Here is a 25,512-nt window from a genome sequence, read left to right as displayed (position 1 = left end):
CATTTCAGGACGATTTTGTTAATGACAATTATTCTGAATAAAGTAGATGTCACAGAGTGTTTTATAAACAAGAGTATTTGTTAAATTTGTTTCAATTTGCATTTTTTTAAGTAAATGCAGATTTGTGGAGTTTATGACTTTGAAACATAACTTTCTCTGTCTTCATAATTTATATGGATTTTTGAATGTGTTTTGTTTCTAGGGAGAGTGCAGAAGGAGGAGAAGTGATTGTAGAAGTTGATGACAAAGTGGCAAAAGTCAGAAATATAAAGGTATGCTTTTTGCTTGATTTCCCACGTGACAGTTTTCTATATTTGCTTGACCAGTATTCAGGGAAAAAAATTAATTGTCACAGTTTTAGGATTGAAACAAAAGTGTTTTTGTATAGACAGGGAATGTGTGTATAGAACAGCTTTCAGCTGTGGTATCCCTGTTTTCTACATTTTGTATTTATCAAATTTGCTGCACCCTGGCTGCAAGCCATCATTCAAGTATGTTAGTAAATTGTTTAGGATTTTGCACTTATCTTGCTGTAACCAACATCTGGATATTTTATCTCCCCGTTTTTCCTTCTCCTCCTTTCCTATTTGCACTCAAAGTACAACTACTTGTGTGAAATGGAGCAATATGTGTTCAGCTCCAGTTCAGGCCTTGGCAAATGGGGGAGAGCTGTAAGAATAAGCTTAATACAACCCAGCTTGCATGGGCATCAACCTCATGTTTTAGACTCTGGGGATCCTTAAAGCTGCCATGCTGCTCCAAGGAATTAATAGAATAGGAATAGAGCAATTTTATATTGTCTAACATTTTTCTGCTTCAAAAGCAAATAAATGACCTGTGGGCTTACCAAGATTGTGGTAAGTGGAGATTCTGTAAAGACAAATGTGTTAAATTACTTACCTCTTTCTCTTTACAGCTGCAAGCAATTCAGTAGTTTTAGATGGTTGGTTCAAAAGTTGAATGAATTCATTTGATCTTCTTACCCTTTTCCATTATAAATGTATATATATTTTTTTTGTATTGACACTAGATATTTTCTCTTAAAGACATAAGCCGGGGGAAATTCAGTTTGGAGATCTCTCTCACGTATATAAAGTATTGTTTATGATCTGTGGTTCCTTTCTTTATTGTGACTGATGTTCAGGCACTGCTTTTTGTAGAATTTGCTAGTTTAAAATCAGAATAACAACACTTGTGCCAATGGAATTGCCATCGGTAGGCCAAAGTTTTCACTAAAACCAGGCCTTCAAGTAACTTGTAATGATCACTTCTTTATCATGATCAGGTGCAAGTGATTACTTCTGGGCATGAAGACCTTTCTCTGTCCAGGGGTATCCAGGGCTGTAAATAAGCTATGGAATAAAGAGTGAGATATGGACAGAAAACCTGACTATCATAGCACCATTCTAAACTGCTAGGCCATTTTCTCCAAGAAAAAAAAAAAAAAAAAGTAAAATATTGAAGGGTTGTATTTTCAGAGTTTGAGATTTGCTAACTCTCCAAAATAATTTTCCCCAGTTCCTTACACATGTGATAAAGATTTCCAAATAACTTTTCCTGTTTGGCTATATTGTTGTCTGTTCATTTTTATTTTCTTAAGAAATGCTTTGGTGACCAAGACAAATGTGCGGATCTGGGTTGCTCAGTTATTGGCCCCAGCTGGGAGGGCCTCAGTGAGCAGGTGGAGGCCGTAGCCCTGAGGCTGTGTAATTGGGTCCAGCTGAGCCTTGTTAGACCCGTGCTTCTTTTAAAGAAGAAAATCCATTTTAAAGAGGCCTCTTTGGGGTGCTGGGAGATGGTGGTAGAGTGGAAGGCTCCTGCTGCTGGTCACTCATCTAACTGGGATGATATAGAGGTACAAGAGCTGGCCTTGGGCTGCTTTGGGGCTTGATGTTTTTTTTCCCCTGGTGAGTCTTGTGAAGAGGGAGTTTGTTTTGTGCACAAGCTAAGGGTATGTGGTCTGTAATTGTTCGTACACTGGTCTAAACTAGTCTGGATCAAGTGTTTGTATGCTTATGTTCCCATAATTTTATTTGGGATAATGGTGCGTTGTGTTTTAAGAAATGAGAAGCTTTGTCAGAAGCTATTTTCAAATTTGTAAGGTACAGGCATGTATTGCATGTCTCCTTGCATCAGGCAAAAAGCTATAATATTTTACTTTAATAAACATGCAGCTACTCTGTGATTAGGTGACTGTGTTTCCTGATGGGCAGGAGAAATAAAAGAAAGTAGAAGGTAACTGCATAAAAAGGTATTAACCTAAAAAAATCCTCATTATTAAACATGGTCAAGAAGATCATTAAGATGTTAGCTCTAGCTAAAGGAAGTCTTGCTGGTAGTTAATTCAATGTGACAAAATTAGATTTATGCTGTTAATATTTGAAGCTACTTTACTTCAAGGATAACTGTAAATTATTTTTCCCCTCTTTCACTTTTTCTTGATTTGCAAAAAGGTTGTTAAATGAGCCTCTAAATTCATTTTTTCCCAGTAGACTCTGTAGTTAATGGCAGTGTTAGGATTTAGAGTGCCTTTTATCCCCTAATCTAACAAATATCACTGCTATCCCCGGTTTGAGGCTATGCTAGTTGAGCAGCCTGTTTAGGCTGATTAATAGTGAGTCTTTTTTAAACTTATGTTGTTGAGCATGTCAATGTTATTAATAAAGTTATGGACTGTATCAGTGTTACATATGGCTCCTTTCACTTTTTTTTGTAATATTATGATCCATTACTTTCTTGCTTTGATTAGAAGAACAGCAACATATAGTTCCTATGTAAGCTCATAGGCTTGTCTATTTTATTCTAAACTTCTTGAGCAGGATTGTAAAGGAAGGTCTGTGTGATTCTCCTAATGTTTCAGTCACCATTTGTGGCTCTGTGTAGAATTATATGTAGTTTCCCAGGCTAGTTGAAAAGATGTTGTTCTATCCCAAAAAAGCTTAAAATCGCACTGGTTGGTATTAATACTCTGGGCCTTATTTATTGATGCTTTATGATAAATAAAAGCTCCCTCCCCCCGACGCCCAGGAATGTATGCCTGTCTGCATGCAAAATAATTACACAGCCCTATCAAGAAGGTTTATCTGTGAATATGCTTTTTATGTATACCTTTTTCAAATTATTTGAATTTTAGATGCTAAATATAAGAAATCATTTTATGAATTCTACACTGAAAAAATCCAAAACAAGTGTGGCTCTTGGCGGGGGCAGGGAAGGGGGGGCAAAACTGGCAATTAAATACCAGCTAATTTCAGCTTTTCATCTGTTTCCTCTCCTGTTCTACAAACACTCCTTTTGCTTCCAATCAGAAGATACTTTATTTCTAGCACACAGGAATGGGGGGAAGAACTCGACTGTGACTTTTGGCTGGCTGCAGAAGAGCTCAACTGCTTGGATAGTGGTAGTCCTTTGCTGTGTCCCCTCATGTTTCCATAAGCACAAAAAAGTTCTCTTTCAGCTCACTTGGAGAAATACTTGCCTAGAGCAGCAATTTGTCATTTCTCAGTTTCATGGAGGGAATACAGAGAGATGATAGAGCTCTCCTGCCTAACATAATGTTGTGAGGATTCAGGAAATTACAGTACACAACTTGGAGAGCCCTAGCTGTAGTACACAAGCCCTTCAGCAGGTCTGTTATGGATGCCTCCCTCTCACCCTAAGAATCAAAGTAAAAATAATAAAAAAGGTGAATTATTTGCCTTCCCCTCCAACACCCAGTATATAGTCTTCATAAACTTTTGCTAGTTTTAAAATGCTTACTTTTTGGTAATCTTCAAAGCAAACTGAGATTTCTGTCTCTTGCTGTGTTTTCAGGTGGACAGCAGGCTTGACAGCACTTGGGACTCCAGAGGAAAGATAGTGGCATTCAGCTTTGATTACTGCTATTGGTCTGTTGATCCCGAAGACCCCAAATATGCATCTCAGGAAATGGTGAGTGATGCCTTTCTTCATGTTTGTCTCTGTTCCCACCCTGTTCTGCCTTCTATCTTGCATCTACAGAAAGAGGCTGAAGAATAGAGCAGATGAAACTTACTTTTCCTTTTGCCTCTTTTTTTTTTTGTCATGTTGTTTGTAATACCGCAGTGCTCAGAACTACGTTTGACTTGAGCAGAAGTAGCTGTGCTGCAGGATTCTTGGTCGGTATGGTACCGTGCTGGGGTCTGTCAGCTTTGATAGCTGTCATGGCTTGGGATGATCTCAGGGCTTCATGAGGACAACAAGAATCATCTTGCAGTTTCTTAGACCTTTTATCAATGCAGCAAGCTCTCTAGCCTGCTCTCCTTGCTGGGGCTGGGTAGGTCTTCCGAATGCTTTGGAGAGCCTTGTGTTATCATGCAGGGACATGCAGTGTGTCATGTCCCAGTGCAAACACTGGCAGGGTGGAAGACAGGCTGGCTTGAGAGCCGTGCTGCTTGCCGGTGGCACGGCTGCCGTGGTGCCCGAGGGGCCGCTGAGCACCGCTGCGTGCGCTGGGCAGCTCGCAGAGCCTCACCAGTGCTTTGACAGACCTGGAAGCATCAGCGAGTTTCTTTTGGCTCTTTATTGGTGAGTCAAGGAACTACTAAAACATTGAATATCTCTTAGAAGAGGGCTGCTGGAATGCTACAGTCTTACCTTGCTTTTGTGTGCTTGTTGGCCCTTCAAGCTGTTGATGAAGGAATTTTATTGTCCTAATCCCACGCTGTGAATCATCTCTTTGGTGCTGCTGGCAGGTTCTGAGCAGCTTCACGGCTGCAGGGATGTGCTGGCAGACCAGGGGCCTCAGTCACACTGTCCTGCCCTAAATGCTCCCTTTCATGAGCTGACCTTGGGCTGCTCTATCTCCTCTAAGATGTGGTGCCAGCTCTTATTGCAGGTGTCTGGTGAGCTGATGGGTGGTGAAAAGCAGGCTGAAGTGTCCACCTTTGCAGAATGCCCTTCTGTAGGGAACTGTATCCTCCTCCTCCACGTGGAAGTCCTGGCAGTTTCTTGAGTTGTTGTGGATTCTGTGGCATGGTGGTAGTAGGGGAGATCTGACAGTCCCAATGTTTGGCCAAAATAATGACTTTAATGATACAGATCTGCTTCTCTTGAATATTTTAACTGTTTCTTCTGGATGTCGTTACTGTTCCCTTGAGGCTTCTGAGGTTCCCTTGGATTTCAGAGATGACTGCATTCTTTATATCTTTTGATTTTACAGGTACTTGTGATAGGCATAAGTCACTCTTGTAATGGGAACTTTTAAACAAAATATTTGAAAACACTGCAACTTCCCTCTTTACAGAAAAACGTGCTTTCTCTAGCACCTATATTTCTTTCTGTATTTATATTTGCAAATAATGTTAATATATGTTACTCTGTTCTCAATTCATTCATGTTAATATTTCTTCCACTGTCTTTTTATATCATAAAAAGATGGGAAGGTATTTTTCCCCTTAAATTTGGTGAAAGGACGTCTAACACAGAGTAAGCTGAAGAGGAGGTGACACATGATATGCCATTATTATTATTTTTAGTAGCACTACAACTGGAAGTGTGTTTTCCCTTAAAGCTGGAACGAACATAGTCAAAAATATAAATTACTTGCAAGAAATTGGGAAGGAATTGTCTGTGGCTTGTTTGTTTTTTCAAAGTGAATGTAAAAAGTAATTCCCAGTTCATAATATATACAAACTTTCCAGACTGGAATTAGACTAAATTAAAATCAAAACTTTTTTTTTAAACTACTGAGAGCAGAGCCAATCACTTCTGCTATCCTGGAAATGGGTTGCTTAGAAGACACAAGGTATTGGATAGTGGATGCTTTCAGGTTTAAGAAACTTTGGTTACTGCAATTCAAGATTATTCTCTTATTCAAAACAGTTGAGGAACTGGATATGAGCCAGAAATCAGTGTTCTTTGTTTCTCTTCTAACCACAGATGAAAATGAAGTGCTAAGCTTTCCAATCATGATCCAGTAATTTGAAGTCTTAATAGCACTGGTCTGAATTTTGAGTCTTCTTTGAGATGATGTATGAATTCTTTATGAAGTGCAAGGTTTGTGAAACAATTCATCTACACAAGTATTATGTTCATTTTCTAAATAGTCTGAAGGCCCTGTGCAATCTCTGCTTTTTTATTATTATTATTTTTATTATTTATTATTTTTTTTAGGGGGGTCAGTTTGGGATACATTGGGGCTGTAGTTTTTGTTTCTTCAAAACAAAAGGAAACTCAAAAGCTGTAAGAACAAAAATTCATTAAATTCTGATCTTACCTCTATACCTTCTGTTAACGTGGATTTTCTATGCTTATTTATGAAGCGGCGAGTATCCCAAACAATCACTGTCAAAATATTGTTCCAGTTAATAATACATGTAAGAAACTAATAATTCAGAACATGCTGCTTTTCCTGCTGTTTTTGAGCTGTGGGTTGTGGTGGTTTTTTTTTTTTTTCTTCCCCCCTGTTCCCTTATAGTGCAGAAGTAGGTTAGTTTTGCCCTGGGATATTGCTGAATGCCTGTGCCTGGGCTCTACTGTGTGCAGGCAGCAAGGCAGAGATTCCCCAGGTCTCTCTGCAGTCTTGAATTAAGCGTTTCTGGGAGGTGCTTTTGGAGCTTTTAAAAACAAACAAAAGACTTCACTGAAAAGTTACATTTCAGTATAAGTAACTTCCCTAAAATGTAAACTGGTTTTATTTTGACCTAAGCGGACTACTCTGTGTGTAGTATTCAGGATTGTTTTTCGCATGTGGTGTTGGAAATTCATCACTGGCTATTGGATACTTATGGGATTATCCTTTAATAAATGTTCATGGCATATTTGTTTTGCAGTAAAAATGGCTACTAACCTGTAAGGCAGTGATACATTGTTTGCTAATGATATAATGATGGTATTACCTGCAAGGATGAACCTGTCAGCCTGGACCTGCCTGTTAGATTATAAAATATAAGTGGGTACTTTGAGACCTTTAAGTTGTCCTGTGAACAAACACCACATGGTAGCAGTGCTTAAATTGGGCCTCACTTCTTCATGTAAAGTCTCAAGTATGCCGTGCACAAACGTAGGAACACACGGAAGCAGCGAGTATTCTGGGGGTGGTTGTTGTGACTTCTCCGCTCAGCTTCCCTCCAGCCATCCTACCCATCCGGTGATTGTGTCCGTGTGGTGACTGCAGTGGGCAGCCTGACCCACAGGATGTGCGAGCAGGGTTGACACGCAGCCCTTGCCAGAGGTAGCTGCTGTGCCCTAACCTGCTCCCCTTGGTAAGGGGGATGCATCCCGTGACTAACGGGCTGTGAACGGTGGCGCTGGTGGCATCCAGGATGCTGTCTTTTCCTGCCAACTTGCGCTGATTTTAGTAGGAGCCGGATCTCTGATTATTCCTGAAACATGATCTGTAAAACTAAAACTCAGTTCCTGTGCCTCAAGAGCATAAGATTTTTATCTTTAGGCAAGGTCTGATTTGGACTTCAGACTTTTATCTCAGGCTTTCAAAAGAATGAAGTAAATGATGTTCAGAAAGCTCACTCCTCTTTCACTGTTCTTTCGTGTAACTTGTTAGTTCCTTTTTGCTTTTTTGGGTTTTTTGGCTGATAAGGATGATGTTTAAATTTGGCATAGTAGTAGGCTCATGCAGTTATGAATACTGAGACAGACACTAAAGGAATGTTATCATCTTTGTTACTACTGTGTATATATACTGCTATATATAATATCGTTATGCATTATTCATGTGCTATACATGTTTAATCTTGTGTGTTCAGACATATTTTGTTATATATGTTTATATACATGACACCTGAAAACAAAGACATTGAATAAACTTTTTTTTTATTTTATTTCTTATTTGTTTTAAAGTATCAAAATTTGCTTTTCATCACATCTGGACTTCTCAGCACATTTGGGTTTGTGTACCAGATAAGAAAAACAGCTGGGAAAGGAATAAAAAGAAATATAACTTTCTTGCCTTCTATCAGAGCATATCTAAAAGCCAAAGAAAAAATGGAACTTGTATGTTAGTTTTAATGTGCAAGATTTTTAATAACGCCCTAACCTTTAAGTTAAGTTTTATAATGGTACGATTTAGATTCAGTCTGCAGATTGGGGGAGTTCAGAGAAGTTGCACATCAATACTCTAAAGCCAAAATATTGCAGCTTATTTTCAACCCAGTCATGAGCCTAAATAACTATCCTTTCACCTCTGCTCCTGTCCCCTTTCTGCTGACAGCTGGAGAAAAATTCCCTCCTGTTCTAAGGATGGCTGTGATACCTGTGTGCCCATCTGTCCTGTGCATGGTGCAAGCTTTTACTTGCCTGCTCAGTTCTCGAGGCAAATTCATAATCACTCCTCTGGCACATGCTTTTAGTTCTCAGGACTATAACAGAATAAAGCTTGAACTTTAATTTTTTCAAAAATTTTTCATTCGTTCTCTGTTCTTCCTCAGCCTTGATGTAAAAGGAGGGAGCAACATGGCGAAGGAGGTGGCCGTGGGTGTAAATGGCATTTTCTCATGGCATATTTGAGGAGCAGCAGCATTCCATCTGCTACGCCTTTTTTTTTTTTTTTCTTTTCCCCTCCCTCTAACCCAGAGTGAGACAGAAACGAAAGGAGCTGCATGTAAGAAAAAGGCTTTTTGTGCAATAATTGCATCAGTATTTAATGGATTGCAGTGGAGGGAGGGAAACCTCTCTGAGTGCATGAGGTCTCTTATGCGTCTTCTGCCAGTAACACAGCTGCTGTGTTCAGTTTGCATTCAGATAAGGTCATGATTTCCGGCTATGCCGTTTTCTTTGCTCTGCACAAAACTTATCCGGAAATTAACAGTGAATAATTGTAAGCATCAAGGCAGATTTTACTGGAGGACAAAAGAAAATCAGTTTTCATTGGTGCTGTAGCATGAATTACCTCAAATTATTTTTGTGAGGCAAAAAGAGGAAAAATAGTTTTAAATAGCTAGGGAATTAAGTTAATAGCATTAAGTAGTTGCCCAGTGATATGTATTGACATGCAACTATAATTTAATGAGGATGCATTTTAAATGCGAAGCCAAGATCCGAATTAAGCTGAAAGTGAGAAACAAACTGAAAGAAACTGATAAACTGTGAAATAAACAGAAAATCTAGTTTACTTGCTGGTACTGATATGCAGTTACTTTGTTTCATTTGTAGCCACCGTCCACTGCTTACCTAGATCAAATTATAAGGCTTTTGAAATAGAATAGTCTATTTCTGAGTCTCTTCTGGGAGAGTTTACCAGATGCCCATCTCTTATTTATTCTTTCAGCTTTGCGAACAGATTTTCTTGTTTGTCTGCCCATGTTTCTACAGCATGACTGTTCACTGAATGGAAGATCATATTCAAGGTGTTTACAAGGTAGTGGTTGGTTTAAGATCGGTTTTAGCCTGGACTGTTTTATTCTCTAATCTCTTAGTTTAAAAAACTGCTAGACTGGCCTTTTGGGAACTTAATTGACTAATTTTTCAATGTTTAAGTTTTCCATGATCATATTGTTCTGTGAGTACTTACTGGCAGATGCCCTGTTAGTAGAATTGTGTGGGGTTTTGACGGTGTTTTTTGTTTTGTTTTCTTTTTGCTGTTTTCTAGCAGTCATCTGGTTTATGGAGCATCCTGCTGGGTAGGGCTGTGTTAGCATTAAATAGTGAGATACATCTGTGCCAACAGCTATGGTCAGGTTCAACATAGCTGTTTTGTTTGTATTTGAAAACGTGCCATGCCTTTGGCGTGCTGCAGCCATGAGTTTGGACTTGCATGTAGAAGAAGCTAGTCTTTGGAAAACCCAACTGATGTGCTTGAGTCCTGTGCAAGGAGAGTGTTGGATATGAACAGCAATTGCCTCTTTATCTCACAGGGGAAAAAAAGGCCCTTCTCTAGTTTTGTGCTTTCAATTACTTGTGTATCTTCACTAGTAGCCAATTTCTGTATTTTACTGTTAACTAATGTGTGTCTGAAAAATATGTCTGTGTGTGGCCTTGAAGGCAAACTGAATGAATCATCTTTTGGCTGGATCTGAGCACCTGCGTGTTGACTCCCGATTCTGTTTTGTTTTTATCAGCAAAAAGTCTGCCCTTGAGAGCTCATTTGTGAAAAGCAAAACTAACATCTCTGTTCAGCTGTGCTAAATAGATTCTGTTGGCAGTGCTCCCGAATTGGATGAGAAAGGAGTGAAGATGAATAAAATGAGTCTTGCAACAGTTGTGCCTTATATCCCCTGAGACCTGCACTTGAAATCCTGGGTCTGGAAAACGAATCTAAGGACTGTGAGGGTGAAGCCCAGAATTATTTTGGTCTAGCTCACTTTATTATTATTATTTTGTAGATGGGCCAGTAGATTGATATCAGTGGGGTAAGGAGAGCCTTCTCCATCTGAAGAAGTAGAGTTGGAAAACAGCAGGAGACAATTTGCTTTAAATTGGGTATGCCTTTAGTGGAGGTTTTATTTGTGCTTTTTCATAGTTTTGAAAAGTTTTGTCCACCCCTTCTAGGATTTTGTTTATTTTGCAATATGGCTCAAAAGAAGATAAGCCCTGATTATTGGTGCAAGACAGTTTATACCTCTAGCTTTAGTAAGTTAAGCTTTCCAAGATGACAACTGTTGTGCAGGTTCTGCCCATATCTTTTAATTTTAGTAGATCCTTTAAGATATATTTGAAATAGGCTTCAACAATGTCGGTGAAAGCATCACTTGCTTTGAAAAGGAACCAGAGGTCTGATCTTCTGTTAACTTATGTTTAATATGTTTTGTTATGATAACAGTAAATGAACTTAAGTAACTGTTTGTAGAATTAGGAATAGATAAACTTTCTTTTTTTTGGTTAGAACAAAAGTGTTGAAAGCTCTGTGGATACTATTTTGTTATCCATACTGTGGAAAAATGAGATCTCCTAGCAGATGATCAGGGAGAAAAATCTGTCTTGTAGAGCCCTGGTCTCCAGTCTTTTGGGGCAAACCCCACCAGAGCTGTCTGCAATCTTCACAGTAAAGATCATTAGAATCATTTGGCTGTATGGCTAAAAATCCAGTCTGAACTTGGGTGTGCAATCAGAAGAGCTTCCTTTAGTGCTCTGAAACTGCATCTCCCTTTGGGATAGGAGCGGCCCAGCTACAAATTTCCTCTGAGGAGCAGCAAGGTCTGACTTGAGTTGTTGGCGTTGGGTCCCGCTTGCCTCGCTGGGGCTTTGGGCTTCTGCAGTCCCTCTGGAAGAGGGTCTCCAGGAGCTTTCTGGAGGTAGGCAGTGTTACTGCTGATGGCCACAGCTCCTGCATTCTGTGCATGATGTCCTGCTCTAATAATGGTATCTGATAACCTGTTTCCTAGTAGAACGCAAGTTCTGCCTCTGAAATACACCAGTCTTAATCCATGGGCCTTTTCATTGCCTAGGCAGAATGTGGAATTTACTTTTTATCTTTTTTTTTTTAAATGTAGTTTTCCTTTTAGTTCTGAAACTTTTTTAGAACCAAGAGTGTTTTTCATTGCTGCTTTGAAATAGGAGGAAAAAAGTGGAGTGATGTCTGATCTAGAGAAGTTATTGATACACATTAGTTGCTGATGCAGTGAGTTTCTCTTTTTTGTAATACTTCCTTTTCAAATCCAATCAAGTCAAAGTTCTTGCTTGCTTCTAGATAGTATTTTAAAGCCAAAAATCATCTTATTTGTGTAATAATTGGGAAATCTAGTTGGCAGTCTGCGAATGTTGCATTTTATTTCTTTGACAGCTAGCACCCTTATCTTTTTTAATCATTACTTATGTAATCTTATTTTAGAGTTCTAAGAAATGGAGAAAAAAAAAACACTGAAAGTTTCAGTGTTCAGCTGAAAATGAGCAACCTTATCAATTTCTTTCAAATTCTCTAAGGATTTGGAGAATGAGATAAATACATACTTAATTTTAAGTAGCTTTTGATATATATATAAATGCATATATATATATATATATATTTTATTTAAATTCCAGTTCAGCAGGAACTCTAACTGCGCCTTTTGTGCTTTGAAAGTTCTTTGAGTTCCTGCGTCTACAAATGCAAAGATTGGGGAGCAATTAGAAATTTACTTGCAGCTCCTTGCCTTGTCCTCCTCTTTGCTTGCCATTTCTGTGTCTGACACTGCTCACAAAGCTGCAATTGTCCCACTCCCACTGCATGCAATCTGCATAAGGTTATTCCCTACCACAGTATATGGAATGTCTTTCTATTTCATCTATCATGAATGTAAATTACTTTCTGCAGCTGGATGTCACTGGAGTATTGAGTTGAAATGAGAGTTAAAGAGATCAGAAGGCCTTTTTCTTCTACTCGTTAAGCTGGAGTTGATGCTTTTACAGATGCAGGGGGGGGAAAAGTAAATTAAGCGGTGCTGTTAAATGCCAAGGGCTGAAACATGGGGCTTCTTTTGGGGTTGAGGGCTTCATACTGCCCTGCAAGTGGATGCTGGTGTGCCCACAATTTTGGTCTGAGCATGACTGCTGTCAGACCCCTCTTCAAAGCTGGAAATGCTGCATATACGGTTTTAATGTGTGGGAAATCAGTAGAGCTTTGGCCTGCTTGCCAGGCTCTTGGCTCTGGGAGGCTTACATATTCTTAGTTATGCTACTACCTGATGCTTTCTGAACATGATTTCTCACTTTCACCCTTCCTCTGGATTTCTAACTGCAAATGGAGATTTCAACTTGTCATTGCAGTTGTCATTCACACATCTCACTTGCACTGTGTTTTCACCTTATTGATGCTGGACTTTCCTTAACCAATTTCACTTTTATGAGATTGTACTTGCAAAAAGCCCCAGCCCTACAGCATTATGGCAACTGTCCCCAATCAACATAAAGAGGACTCCAACCTCTATGTCCAGTTTTCCAAACTGCTGTGCACCACTAAACTGCCTTCGGATCACCCCCAGGCATGAAACCCTCTACACTTCCCCAAGCCCCTGTGAGACAAACCATGTGTGAGCTCCAAAGCGAGCTTCATCCGGCAACCAAGAATCTCCCCACTCCCAGGATGAAGCACATGCCACTAAAACCAGCCTGCGTGGAAAACATGCCACCGTAGTCTGTGGCAGTTGCAGATAGTGAGGCTTTATCTGAGGAGAGGAGACTTAAACAGATGTTGGATGTAAAGAAACACCTTATATATATATGCCTGCTATAAGTCATTACACCTGACAAGAGAACTCCTAGTTGAGTACCCTTGGAGATATGTGGTCATTTAAAATAGCACAGTTGTCTCAAAATTGCACATAAACTTCAGCACACAGTGACCATTATTGGCACTCTTGAAACAAAAAGCAGCCTGGAGCAGCTGAGCTGCTGGTGACATCAGTGCTACAAGTGTGCTCCACCTAAGAGAGAAAACAGTGTAAGCAGCAGCGCTGCTTGGGGGTGGTTCAGCACGGCTGTGGGTCCTGTGTGATCCGTGGAGCAGCTGAGCGGAACAAGACAGCTGTATTAAAAATGAATTACAGGGCAGGTATTTAAGATGTATAGATTTAATATAGGGGCAATAGAGTAAATTTTCTTGGGGCTTGTATTTGCAATGTAATCTGCAACTTAGAAGTGACAAAATATGTGCCTCATCAGGAAAAGTGTTGTTTTATTGAGTATTGGAAATCACAAGCAGAAGAATGGGTATTTACATAAACCTTGCAAAAATGTCTTTTTTTTTTTTAAACCTCCAATTTCTTGCCCACTATTCTCCCATTCCTTGTGTTGCCACATTAATGTGCTGCATAGTGCAAGATCTGAATTCATAAAGAAAAAAATATATATACTTGCAACTTTTGACTTTAAGTTCTGATTACAATTTTTACTTTCTGACTCATTAAAATAAAAATTTCATGCACTTTAGTCATTGGCAAAACTATGCTGTTTTAGACAAACAGTAGTTAGACAGATTTAGACAATAGGATGTGATCCTCTGAATATTTTTAGGGCTTTTTTTTCCCTGCCTGTATCATGCTTATGAGGGCAGCTCCAGTATTATCACAGGAAATGGCTTGTCATAATAGTATGAAGCAATTTATTTGACAATGTGCCAAAGGGTCTGTGTTCAGCTTGGTAATATGGAAGATTTTGGTTTATTATTGGGCTTGCAATGGCAAAGAAATCTGTGGACTTAATTGGGATTTAGGCATTCCCTCTTCTTGATGCCTGCTTGCTTTCTATTTTTAGCAGCTCTGCTTTTTCTATTTGAAAACATATGGTATTATTTTATCCTGTAGAAGGCATCGGATTCCTTAGGTCTTTTATATCTGCTTTTTAGGTGTTTTACGGGTACTGCAACCCTCTTTTTGCTCTTTGCCCTGGGGTAACCTTATTAGAGCGTAGCTGGAGGCGCTGGGCTGCCCTCCCTGTGGGCAGTGTCCCGTTTGGAAGTTGGTGTGGGATGAAGTGAACATGGAATAGAAGGGTGGCGTAGAGAAGTGATGTCCAGACTAAGCAAAAATAGAAGACGCTGTTAATCCTAGCATTTTTGTAATGTGGTATTTCTCATTATGTGAGCAGTCACTGTATCCCTTGCACCCCTAGATCTGGCGTTTGGTTTGGTGGCTCCTCAGTGCTGGCGAGCTGGAAGTGAGCAGAGCCCTGGCCAAAGAGTAAAGTTCACAATTCACTCAGCCACAGCCCTGGCAAACTCTATTAATAAACTGTTGAGAATAAAGCGCCAGGACTCCTCTCCATGAACTCACAAGCGACCTTGGATTACCTCTCCTTGTTTGGATACTCCTGGGAATGGCTAAAACCACATAAAGTGAGAAAGTGCTTTATTCTCCATCAAATCAGCACAGCTCCAAACTGTCCCTAAACAGCCTAAACAGAGGGATCTCTGCATTTGTACGAGTGCCTTTTCTTTTTTTTTTAATCCTTTTAAAAAACTTTCCTATCAGAAAGCATGCAGCATGTATATTTGTGTCTAGCATCTTGTATATTTGGTGTCCTTTATTTTTAAGGAAATGAGCAGGGAGTGTTTAAAAGAAAAAAAAATCCCTGTATAGCTATCAGGACAGATTTAGACCTAAATCCATTCCCTTAAAATTAGCAGTAAACTTTTTTTTTTTTCCTCTCTCTCCCCTGCAAGACAAAAATGAAGTGTGCTGTAGATTACTAATAAGTATCCTTTAAACCTTCTCATCCTTCCAATTATGTAGCCATAAGTTAAGTGTAAAGATTTCTGCTTAAAATGGCAACAGTTGTTTCATATGGTCACATCATGAAAAGAATTGTTTACGTTACCTAAATTCCTTTATTAACAGCAACAAAAAAAACCTACAGCTTATTTAATATCCCACATTACAAGCAAAATACCTGTCTAGAATTAAAAATGTATTGTAGAATTAGGTCAGAAATTACTTCGTCATTCAGTCAATCTGTTAAAACTTGAGTCAAATTCACTAATTGAATTTGATGTGACAACCAGTGCACCAGAATAAGAGCATGCAGTAAGCCCTGCTTGCTTTGCTTAACTGCTGCCAGTTGCTGCGTGCAGTGTCTTTAATCCTCATGTTGGCAGGTAAAAGGGCGTTTGTAACCTTGAAGGAAAGCTGCGTTGTTGGAAGACATTGGAAGCCTCTCTTTGTGCTTGCTGATAATAGTACAATTGAGTATTAAAATATCAGATTTAGTAATAGTTGCTTTATACCAAGTCTGTAATGTTCTGAGTCTGGACGATGAAAGCATCAGTTTAAATTTGAAACAATATTCACATTCTCTAGAGCTTCATTTTTATGTGTTTTTTTTTTTTTTTTTTTTTTAAGAACCTTTGGGGAATATTCTAAAGAGCCATTTTTCAGTGGAAATGAAAGGACTACTGTTTCTAGATTCTGATTTTTCATATTTTGTTTATACTATTTATGTATAAATACAATACATGAAATTCAAAAGATATTTTGAAACAATTACTATATCTCATTTGAAAAGTTGTCACAGTTGTAACTGGCAAAAATTTCAATTAGGGGTGCAACTGAGTCCAAACAGTGGTAAATTCTGTGAGGACCTGCTTATGCGTTCACCCAGGCTAAACTATGCCAAACTTGGGAAATTTCACATCCAGCTGACGTGCAGTGAAGCCTGTTTTTCAGATACTCTTGGAATTCAGTTGTTGCCTCTGGTTTTACGAATAAAGTCTCCTGTGCCTCTCAATTTCTGCTGGTATGATATTTTGAGTGGTCACTGATATTAATTGCTATCTTCAGTATTTTTTCATCTCGTTTGCTTTATTTCCTCTTAGCAATACTATCTGTTCTTATGTGAAAGTGAAGAAGTGATTTATTGCTGGAAAAGTACATTTTAGAGGCTTAAACATTGTTTTCCAATGTGGTAATTTTAAGACTTGATGATCTAAGAGCAGCACTGTCAGCTTGAATTAGTTGATAAGTGAAAAGAATGCCAATTTCCAGATGATGGGACAAAAGCTGAAATATTATCCTGATAATGTCATTGTGCTGCTTCTCAATTATTGCAGAAGATTGTTAGCCCCTACTGAATAGCAGAAAAATGGGGATTGCTATGCCTATTTTTTTTTCTTTTCTTGCAATAAAGTCAAGAGATGATTTTTCTTTTCCCTCTGTCCTCTCTGTTGTCACAGATTTAATGGGCAGTTATTTTCAGAGGTGCAGCTGAGGATCAATATTTGTCACTGCTGCCTGAAACAATAAACTGTACTAATTTTATGCTGTTGTTCTTTACTTTCCTTTCACATGAAATCCCAGACATCCGCTAATGACCTAGGATCCAAGCCAAGAGCTAGCTGCAGGGGGAGAGAATGCAGGATATTTATAACTTCATTATTACCCTTTATTTATTCCTCCCTCTCTTTGTTGCACGAGAATTCAGTCTAAAGAACAACTAGCAGCTATCACAATATTTAATTTCCTCACTTAGAGAGAATAGCAGTAAGAACCGTTCATGGGGGGTTTTCTGCCCTTAAGGCAGGGGCATGCATGGAGTTAGTTGCATGTGAGCCAGAGCAGGAGAGTGTCTAAAACCTTCTCCAGCCTTGGTGGAGTAGAAGTGTGGGGCTATAGAGAAGTGTGCTGTTGCTTCCAGCCCCTCCGAGACCTTTAGGAAAGCTGGGTTTTTTAGTCTTGTGACTCTAAATCTGCACGGTCCTGCCCGCCATTCCCTCGGTAAATGTGTTTCCGAGCAAGCAGTGCTGGATTTAGTGCAAACCTCTGCATGAGGATGGTGCAGGAGGGAAACCTGTTTCTGTTCCACATCCACCTCTGCAACCGCTTGCCTGTGTGGGTGGATCAGGGTTTGGGTGCGTGGCCCCTGCCTTGCAGGAGCCCCCTGAACAGCAGCCCCCAGGTGCTCACCTTCTCATCGTGGTGTTCGTGTGCACAGGGACACAAGTTGTACAGCCAGCTGCACAGCTGTAATTTTCTCCTTCATCTCCCTGATGGTATTTCTTACTCTTGTGTTAAGGCACTAAATCAAAAAGTCATGATACAGACTAGTCTTCCACTGACACTGTTTTGCACAAGATGGGTTTAGTCAAATATCCTCTGTTTTCAAGGATGCTTGATTTTTGGTGGGTAGTGTTTTGTTTTGTAAATGCACCATCAGTTTGTCTTTTTCCTGACGTCTTTTATTGCAATTGCGCAGTTGGAATAGTTGTCCTCTAAGAAGAATTGTTTGTTTCTCGCACTCTGCATCAAGCAAATGATTTTCTTTATTTGGGAACTAAGCAGGGCATGTTTCTGAATGCATTATGCAGAATTTTACTTTGACAGGCATGAAAAGTTATACATGCCAAAGCTGCTGTATCTTTAGTGCTATTTTACAAAAATAAAATACCTATAGGAATTCTAATTTGCTACAGATAGAGGACTTCAGTGTGAAGTTGTATTTCTACCAGATGACACACAGGTTTGGATCATTGAAAAAAAACAGCTCCCTAAGACACATGGCCTTTCTTCCCTTGTAGTCTCATTTAAATAGTGTTACGTTATAGCCATTCGTTTTGCACTGTGTCTCCCAAACAAAAATTTGCTGCTCTCCTGGAGAGAGTTACTAAGCTGACAGCATCGGCTTCCTGTCTCACTCCACTGAGTGAAAGGGGTTTCACTGAGGCTGTGATGGTGGGGTTCTGCCATGGGGATTTGGGAGGCAGATGCAAGCGCACTGCAAGATTCTTAAAAATATAAAAATGCAGCACTAAAGTGAATAGTTTGAAATTTAAACCATTTTTTTCATTGTCCAAGCTCAGAACATTAAAAACTTAATAAAAAGCAACCATTCTAACATTAATATTTTATATTCAATTATATCAGCAGCAGCAGCAAACATAAAAAGCGTAAAATGAGTAACCATAAAAAATAAAATCTCAACACAACACAAAGTATAATGATACTCTTAAAGCTTTTACTAGAAAAGACAGAATTTCCTTTCTTTTTCTTCCTTTTTTTTTTTTTTTTTTCCCCCTCTTCTCCTTAATGCAGAGAGGTTTACTACCAGCTGCATAGCTGGCCTGGGCTAAGTTGGATAGAACATTGGGTGCTGCATTTTGGTGCTTGCTTTGAACTTGGGGCCCTGGCCATAGAGCTCTTGCACGGTTTTAGAAGAGCAAGTTTTCTGTCAGAGTGTTTTGAATTAGGCAGATGTGATAAAGTACTCGTTATGATACAAAATAACTCATTCCTGGAGAAGGAGCATAGGTAGAGGTATTTTTGTTCTCAAAGTGAGGCTTTTGATGAGCAAATGCGATGGATTTTTATGATAATATATTTCAGTGCTATAACAATAGAAATATAAAGTTGCTCTTCACTGTAATCAACATTTTCCATGTTTTTTTTCCCCTGGGGAAATACACCTCCTTGCTGTATGTTATCTGTGTCTTATCCTAGTATTTTCAGTATTGCCTAAATACCTTAAGCTTGAATTTATGTTAATTCTTGTGTATTTATGTACATGAGCACACCCAGTAAATCACTTTTTCCACTGGAAAAAATGACAGCTGCCAGGATGAGTAAAGCCACCACGGCCACCATCCTTCCCAGAGAAAGCCCAAGCGTGGAGGGAACAAGGTTGCAGGGTTGTGTGCGCAGGAAGCCTCTTGGCAGGGGACCCTGCACCAGCCCTGCTCTGAGATCCCCTCTGTCCTGGCCATGCAAAAACAAGGGATCCAAGTTGAGAAGCCCTTCACAAGAGAGAGGAAATGGTCCCAGCCAGTGCCCACCGCTTTTGGCCTTTCCTCCCATGCTTTGATCTGATTGCACCAAGGCCGCTGAGGTAACACGAGAGGCCGAGTGCGGCTGAACGCGCTTCCCTGTGCTGGCAGTCCATAGGGATGCTTCCGTGCCTCCAATATTTTGGAAGGAGAGGCTCAATCCTCAATTATTTTATTGCATGGTTATGTGGAGTGTTTCCCCCCCGCCCCCTCCCACATTAAATGCTAGTCAGCAATTTAATTAGATGGAGCTTGGTTGCAACACGGGTGGCAGCCCTCCCAGTGAAGAGCTGTGGTAGAGGCTGCAGCCATTTGCCATTGCAGAATCGAGCTTGCAATCCTGTTTTTTTCCCTTTAATTAAATCAGCAGAATTAAAAAATATATATTTTTAAATTGTGCTGTGTAAGAGAGAAAAAAAAAAGTTAAAAAGTTTCTTCTGGTTTTGCCTCCAGCTGTAAACTTGTGGGAATTTATGTTAGTCCTTTGATTTTAGTCTTCTGCTTTTAGTCTAGCATCTTACAGCACAAGCAGTTTGCATTTAGTGAGCTGTTTGTTGATGTTTAGGGACTGTGCCTGTGAGGCTTAGTAATTGTATTTGATTCAAAGAGTTTTGTATATTTAAAGTTAGTATGCATTTTTATTTTTGTTTGTTTCTTTGCCTAGATCAGAGTAATTCCCTTGAAATATCTGAAGTTTCCAAGATTAATTTTATCTCCTCATAATGTTGATATTAAGTATTAACCATTTCACTTCTAAAAGCTCCCTTTCTAGTCCCATCCTTCTGCCTATGTTCCAGTAGGGCTGGCTAGTCCTACCCTAGTCACTGGAGTCTAAACAAAATGCAGGTATTTTCTACCAGAAACTTAGTCTTTAAATTATCTTAGTCTTTTAAATATCTAAATATGTTTAGATATATATACATTTAAATTGTCAATGTTTTTCCCTTAAATTTGCAAAGTAGACATTGCATATTGTCCCTGGAGAAATCCTGATTTTTTTTTCCATTTTACTCTGCAACTTGGCATGTATTGCAGTTTCCCAAATTATTAAGCCCCAAAGCACAACAGACAATATAGTATAGTTTAAAACAACTCCTTTTTGTTTCCTTTTCCAGTCCAAGTTCTGATGGGATTACAAAAGGAAAGTTTTATATTCTTGAAATTCATTTTGCCCCAGCTTTGTGCCACTTAGAATGCCCCTTTTGTCTTTGAGATAAAGTATTTATTACTTCAAGAGAGGCTTTATTAAAGAATAAAGAGAATCCATTGCAGTTCCAATATAAAATACATATATTGTGTCATTGACTTCCTAGCTGCATATCAGTTCAGTGTATATTCATTCAATGAAAAGTCAAAGTTTAAGATACCAGTGTTGACAAAGCCTGGTTCAGGCTTGACAAAGCTTCAGGATTCACCAGCATTAGCTTGAATCATATGCATTAAAAGAGAGTTTAATTATCTGCAACTGTATCTTGGGATCAAAAGAATGACTATCAGCCTACATACTACTATAACATTTTGCATGTGCCACACAAAAGCAGTATATTACAGAGGTAATCTAATGGCAAACTAATAGCACAGGCCATTAGTTTGATAGAAACTACGAGGACAAGGAACATGTAAAAATAATATATTATGTCAATATAATGCATACAGGTTATTGGGGAAAATAGATAATGCTACAACTTTTGTTACAAAGTTAAAATAAATATGCATTTTTGAAAAGAAAGAGTTTTAAAACAAACAAACAAAAAAAATCACACTTTTTATTACCCAAGCAAAGGTTTCGCTGTGGAGTACCGGAGTCCCAAACCATCACTCTTAATGATTCAGATGTCTGCAGCTCATGGTGCCTGACTGGATGCGTTCCATGCTGTGTTTTATTATTTCTTGGCATTAGCACACCAAGTATGTGTTTTCACTCCATAAGAAAAATGTAGTCATGTGTCTACTATGTGTACTTAATGCACATGCAAGACTCATGATAGAATGTGATATGCTCACAGGCAAACTAAATAAGGTATTTTTCAGTATCTTGAAAACTCATTATTTAAACAAGCTGTAGAAAAGCCACTATGAATCTGGACTTTGAGACATCATATTTATCTCTATAAGAAGATTTCTGATTCTGCCATCCAATTTGGATGAGATCAGAATGGAATATTCCTCCCATGGTGGTAAAAAAAAGTTTCTCCTCTTACTCATAAATCTGGTTGGAAAGCATATTCATGATTTCTAAAAAAGGAAGGCTTTACTATGTTAGTGTTCTTTCAAGAGGGAGAAAAACTTTCTTTTATCACTTAGCTATTGCTGTTTTTTTTTTTGAACAGGTGATTCTCTTTCATTGAAATTAACTCTTTCAAAATGTTTTTGTGCCTTTTAATAATGCAAGGTGTGTTTCTCATTAATATTTTTAATGTGTCATTTTTAAAATAGCCGGTATGGATAGAAAAGCTAAAATTTTAATATATCCTTGACAAAGGAACCCTGAGTTCTATCTCTGTCTCTTCTGTATTGTTACTTTTGGTTTTCTATTGGAATAGATAGTAAATCCAGACTTTTATATATAAGATTAAGTTTTGTTGTGCTTTTGGTTTGTGATCCAAGCTGTCTGCAGGTGATGCTTTTATTTGTGAGAGAGATTCAGAGTTTATTTGCAGAGTAGCGCATTAAATTGACCTGTAGTAAATGTGAGTTTATATGACTATATACACTTTATAGTTTTGGTTTTTTTCCAGTTTTCACTTTAAACAGGATTAAACAAACTCAGTAGTAACGATTAGGCTGCACTAAATTTCTTCAGAAAGATGTCTTTTTCTACTATTAGCACAGTTGGCATGTAATAAAACATCAAATGTTTGACAAATAGCCATAGAATATGTACCAGATACAGCTCAGCAAGTGCAGAACAAGGCATAGCAAAGCCTTTACAGACTGGGCAGTGCCAATCACGTTAAGCATCCAGCAAAGATGTAGTCATCTTGGCCAAATAGCACGCTCTCTGCAGGGAGCCGTACCCAGCCTGTGTTCTTATCTTTCTGAATTTATATTTCATTGCCAAACATAGGAGAATCATGAAGAATCCTTTTTTTTTTTTTCCATGACACAGAGAAGGCAGGGTTCCACCCATTACATCATGAAATACATTAACACTTACGTCTTGAAGTGATGAATCTTAGGACTTAATCTACTATAATCTATAGCAGTTGATGCTGGTGGATGTCTGGACATTAGTGCAGAAAAAGCTTTGATTTCAGATACTTCTTTGTTTTTAAATGATCCATATTTTTTTGCTGTGATTTATCTCTCCGTTTTCTGGAGAGATGATTGCAGATCCGATCATCTTCAGTACACTAGAACTAAAAAGCTTCTTTGATTAAATTGAGACTGTTCTCAACTAGTCTACCTGAAAAAACAGGTTTTGATATGATTTCAGTTAAAAATTGATGAAATTCTAATACACTATTATTGTAGGATTATAGTGTTGCTTTCAGACTTATCCATTTCATTTTGTGGTAACGTATATTCTCTTGAAGCCAAATTCAGAAAGGATTGATCTGAAACATACTTGCTTTGAAGCACTAGAGGAGCCCCATGTGTTTTATATGGAGTAAATGCAAAAGAGCTTTGCTTAAATGGGCTTTGGAGGACAAATTTCTTTAGTCAGAGCTATCTGACTAAATCTGGAGAGGGATAGAGTGCAATGGGTGGCACAGCTGAAGCCTCTGCTGGGATTTAAGTGAAGGTTGCAGGGGGGAGGTTTATGAACTCATATGAGAATATCTCACAACTTTCTGTTGATAGTTTTATTCCTACTTTATTGCTTGGAAAACAGAGCCAGAAAAACGTGAAGTGGCTTGCCTGGTGTCATAGGAAAGTTTTAGCAATAGAGCTGGAAATAAAATGCAGATCTGAGATTCCAGCTTTAATTTCTGGATGGCTTCTACGCTTGCTATGCTAAAGGCTTGCTTGTCTGTGAAGGTTGTGTGGTGTTATACCTAGGTCCATTAAAGCAGTTGGAGCAGCTGGGCGGTCACATCCTCTCTCCCATGACACAGGATGTGTTGTGGTGAGGACCAAGGATAGCTGAGAGTGGATGTGATATGTGTGATAGGGTGGCAGGAAGCTATGGAAGGCTGGGGGATGCTGAAGCAGTCATGAAGAATTGCAGGAGGCAGGGGGGAAGAGGCAGGTGGAGATTACATATACAGCTGCTGGTTGCAACTTGGTCTAGCTAACGAGTCTTTATTGGCTCTAAGTCCCCGTTTGGTCCTTGCACAGTGTACAGGTTTACTGTAGGGGATTAATAAAACAGCTTTCTGAACTCATGAGGCTGATCTATAGGCCACACAAAGAACTTTCCTTGGTTATGTCCTGCCTTGATGGATGACTCATGCCAAGAATCCCGTAACAGTGGTTTGCACTGCTCTTATTAGCCCTCCGAATTAATTTATGGAAGAAAACAAATCCGTGTTAAAATGATGCTGTTAATATGGGGCTGACCTCTTTCTTTAATGCCACTTGAGAGAGAATAGTGGGTTAGCATCAGCCTTACCCAAAGGAGAAGCTTCAGAGCAGGGTTTGTGCAGTGTTTATGGCTGTGCTCTGGAGGAGAGGCCTGCAAGCGGTCGCACAGGCCGCGCTGCGCGGGCCACGCCACGCGCTGCCACCTCCGGCTGCGTGTCTGGTTGGAAGGTTGTCACGACTATTGCAGAATGGCTGGGACAACTGCAGGGACCCTCCTCAGAAGCAGGAGCTATGTTGGCACGATAGAAGGGCACATTTCATGCTCTCTCCTCGTGGCCTAATACAGTCAGATTATTAAAACCCCAAAGCAGTAAATCAGACCACTGCAGTCCTTACGCAAGACATACCCCTGAATCCCACTGATAGAGCCAAATAAAAGCTACAGGGATCAGAGCACAGTTTGATATATTTATTCAATCATTATTTTTAAGTGGCCTTTTCCATAGAAAGGAGGGATGTAAGTAAAAACAGATGTTACAGGCAGCCTCCAGGACAACGCAGTCCCCCATTCCTGCTATTTCATTTTCCCACAACTCAGAAAGCAAATCTCACGGACAAAGTGCTGCCTGTGATCCTATTTCATACTTTCTAGTACATACTTGATTTATAAGGAAAACAGTTTTGGCTGTGGTGCCAGGGAATATTTATAACTGAAGTGGTAACGGAAGAACTGGTTTTGTGCTAGCTTGGAGAGATGATTTTGTGGTAACTCTGTTCTGCTGTTGTAGACAGACATTTTCCTTTCCTATTACCACATCAAATGCAACTTTCACTTGTTACCTGCGGTGTTCAGAAACCACTGTCATTCTGGTTTTTTTTTCTTTTTTCCCCTCCAGATGTTTTTTTGTGTATATAACCTTATTATTTGCCTGCCTTTTTTTTTTCCTTGCCTTCTTTTATGGCCTCTTTGATGCTGCCACTCAAGCTGGTGCTGCTGACCTCCCTGGGGCTAAAATTTCTTCCTCTTCTTAGGTTATATGCTTTTGTTCCCTAGTCTCCCCATACAACTGACATCTTCAAGTGCCTCTCAGTAGCTTTCTTCTGTACTGTTCAATTCTTTAACCTCTTCTCTGTCTCTTTTGTGCACTTTTGGGTTTTTTAGACACATGTTAAATCTTTGTGATGGCAAATAATTCATATTTATGTCAGTCTGCGTATACGCGATCCAATGTACATTTGACAGGAAACTTTTACCAAGCGTTCCTGCAACTGAGCTATAGCCTGGCTTTGGCATTCTGAGAATGTGGTGCAAAAAACATATTGTGTGCGATACATTAAAACACAAACATAGAGGAAATCCTTATCCAAGAGGAGATAGGAAAGCGGAATGGTTAAGTAATGCTGAATGCTTCTTGGGAGGCATGTTACTCACGGACTGCTTTCTCTCTTTTGGTCTCTCCAGGTGTTTCAGGACCTCGGCACCTCTGTGTTGACGGGTGCATTTAGAGGATACAACATCTGCCTCTTTGCATATGGACAGACAGGTTCAGGAAAAACTTATACCATGATGGGAACACCTGTGAGTTACCACCTCAGGTTCAATGACAGATTTAGCTATATTTTTAAAGCCTGCATTATGGTACTAATTGAGCAGAATGCTTGTGCCTGTGTTATTTGGGGTGTGTGTATAGATGAATATGTAAAATGAGAGGTAAATGGCTAGGTTAATAATGTACCATCAAGTAAAAAAAAAGGGGGGGGAGGGGGCAGAAAATAAGGCATAATTTAAATGTTTATTTTAGATAACCTTCATCTTACCATGTACAAATCTCATTGCTATGCTAGAAGACAAAAAATAATATGCACTTGAAAGCATCTAATTTTTTTGAAGCACAATACAACAAGGA

General features: G+C 39.2%; 1 protein-coding gene across 1 annotated transcript in view; it reads left to right on the top strand.

Moving 5' to 3' along the window:
• Window positions 1-25,512, top strand: part of STARD9 (StAR related lipid transfer domain containing 9) — an 83,211-nt gene that overhangs the window by 7,706 nt on the left and 49,993 nt on the right. The window contains 3 exon segments of the mRNA XM_088520461.1: window positions 203-272; window positions 3,814-3,930; window positions 25,068-25,184. Of these exon segments, the coding sequence (XP_088376587.1) occupies window positions 203-272; window positions 3,814-3,930; window positions 25,068-25,184 (304 nt within the window).

Source organism: Tinamus guttatus, unplaced genomic scaffold (genome assembly GCF_059628265.1).
Source record: "Tinamus guttatus ecotype Peru unplaced genomic scaffold, ASM5962826v1 Tinamus_guttatus_pri_ptg000089l, whole genome shotgun sequence".
Taxonomy (NCBI): domain Eukaryota; kingdom Metazoa; phylum Chordata; class Aves; order Tinamiformes; family Tinamidae; genus Tinamus; species Tinamus guttatus.
Note: the sequence above shows the minus strand (reverse complement) of the source record. Positions and strands in the feature narration are given on the sequence as shown.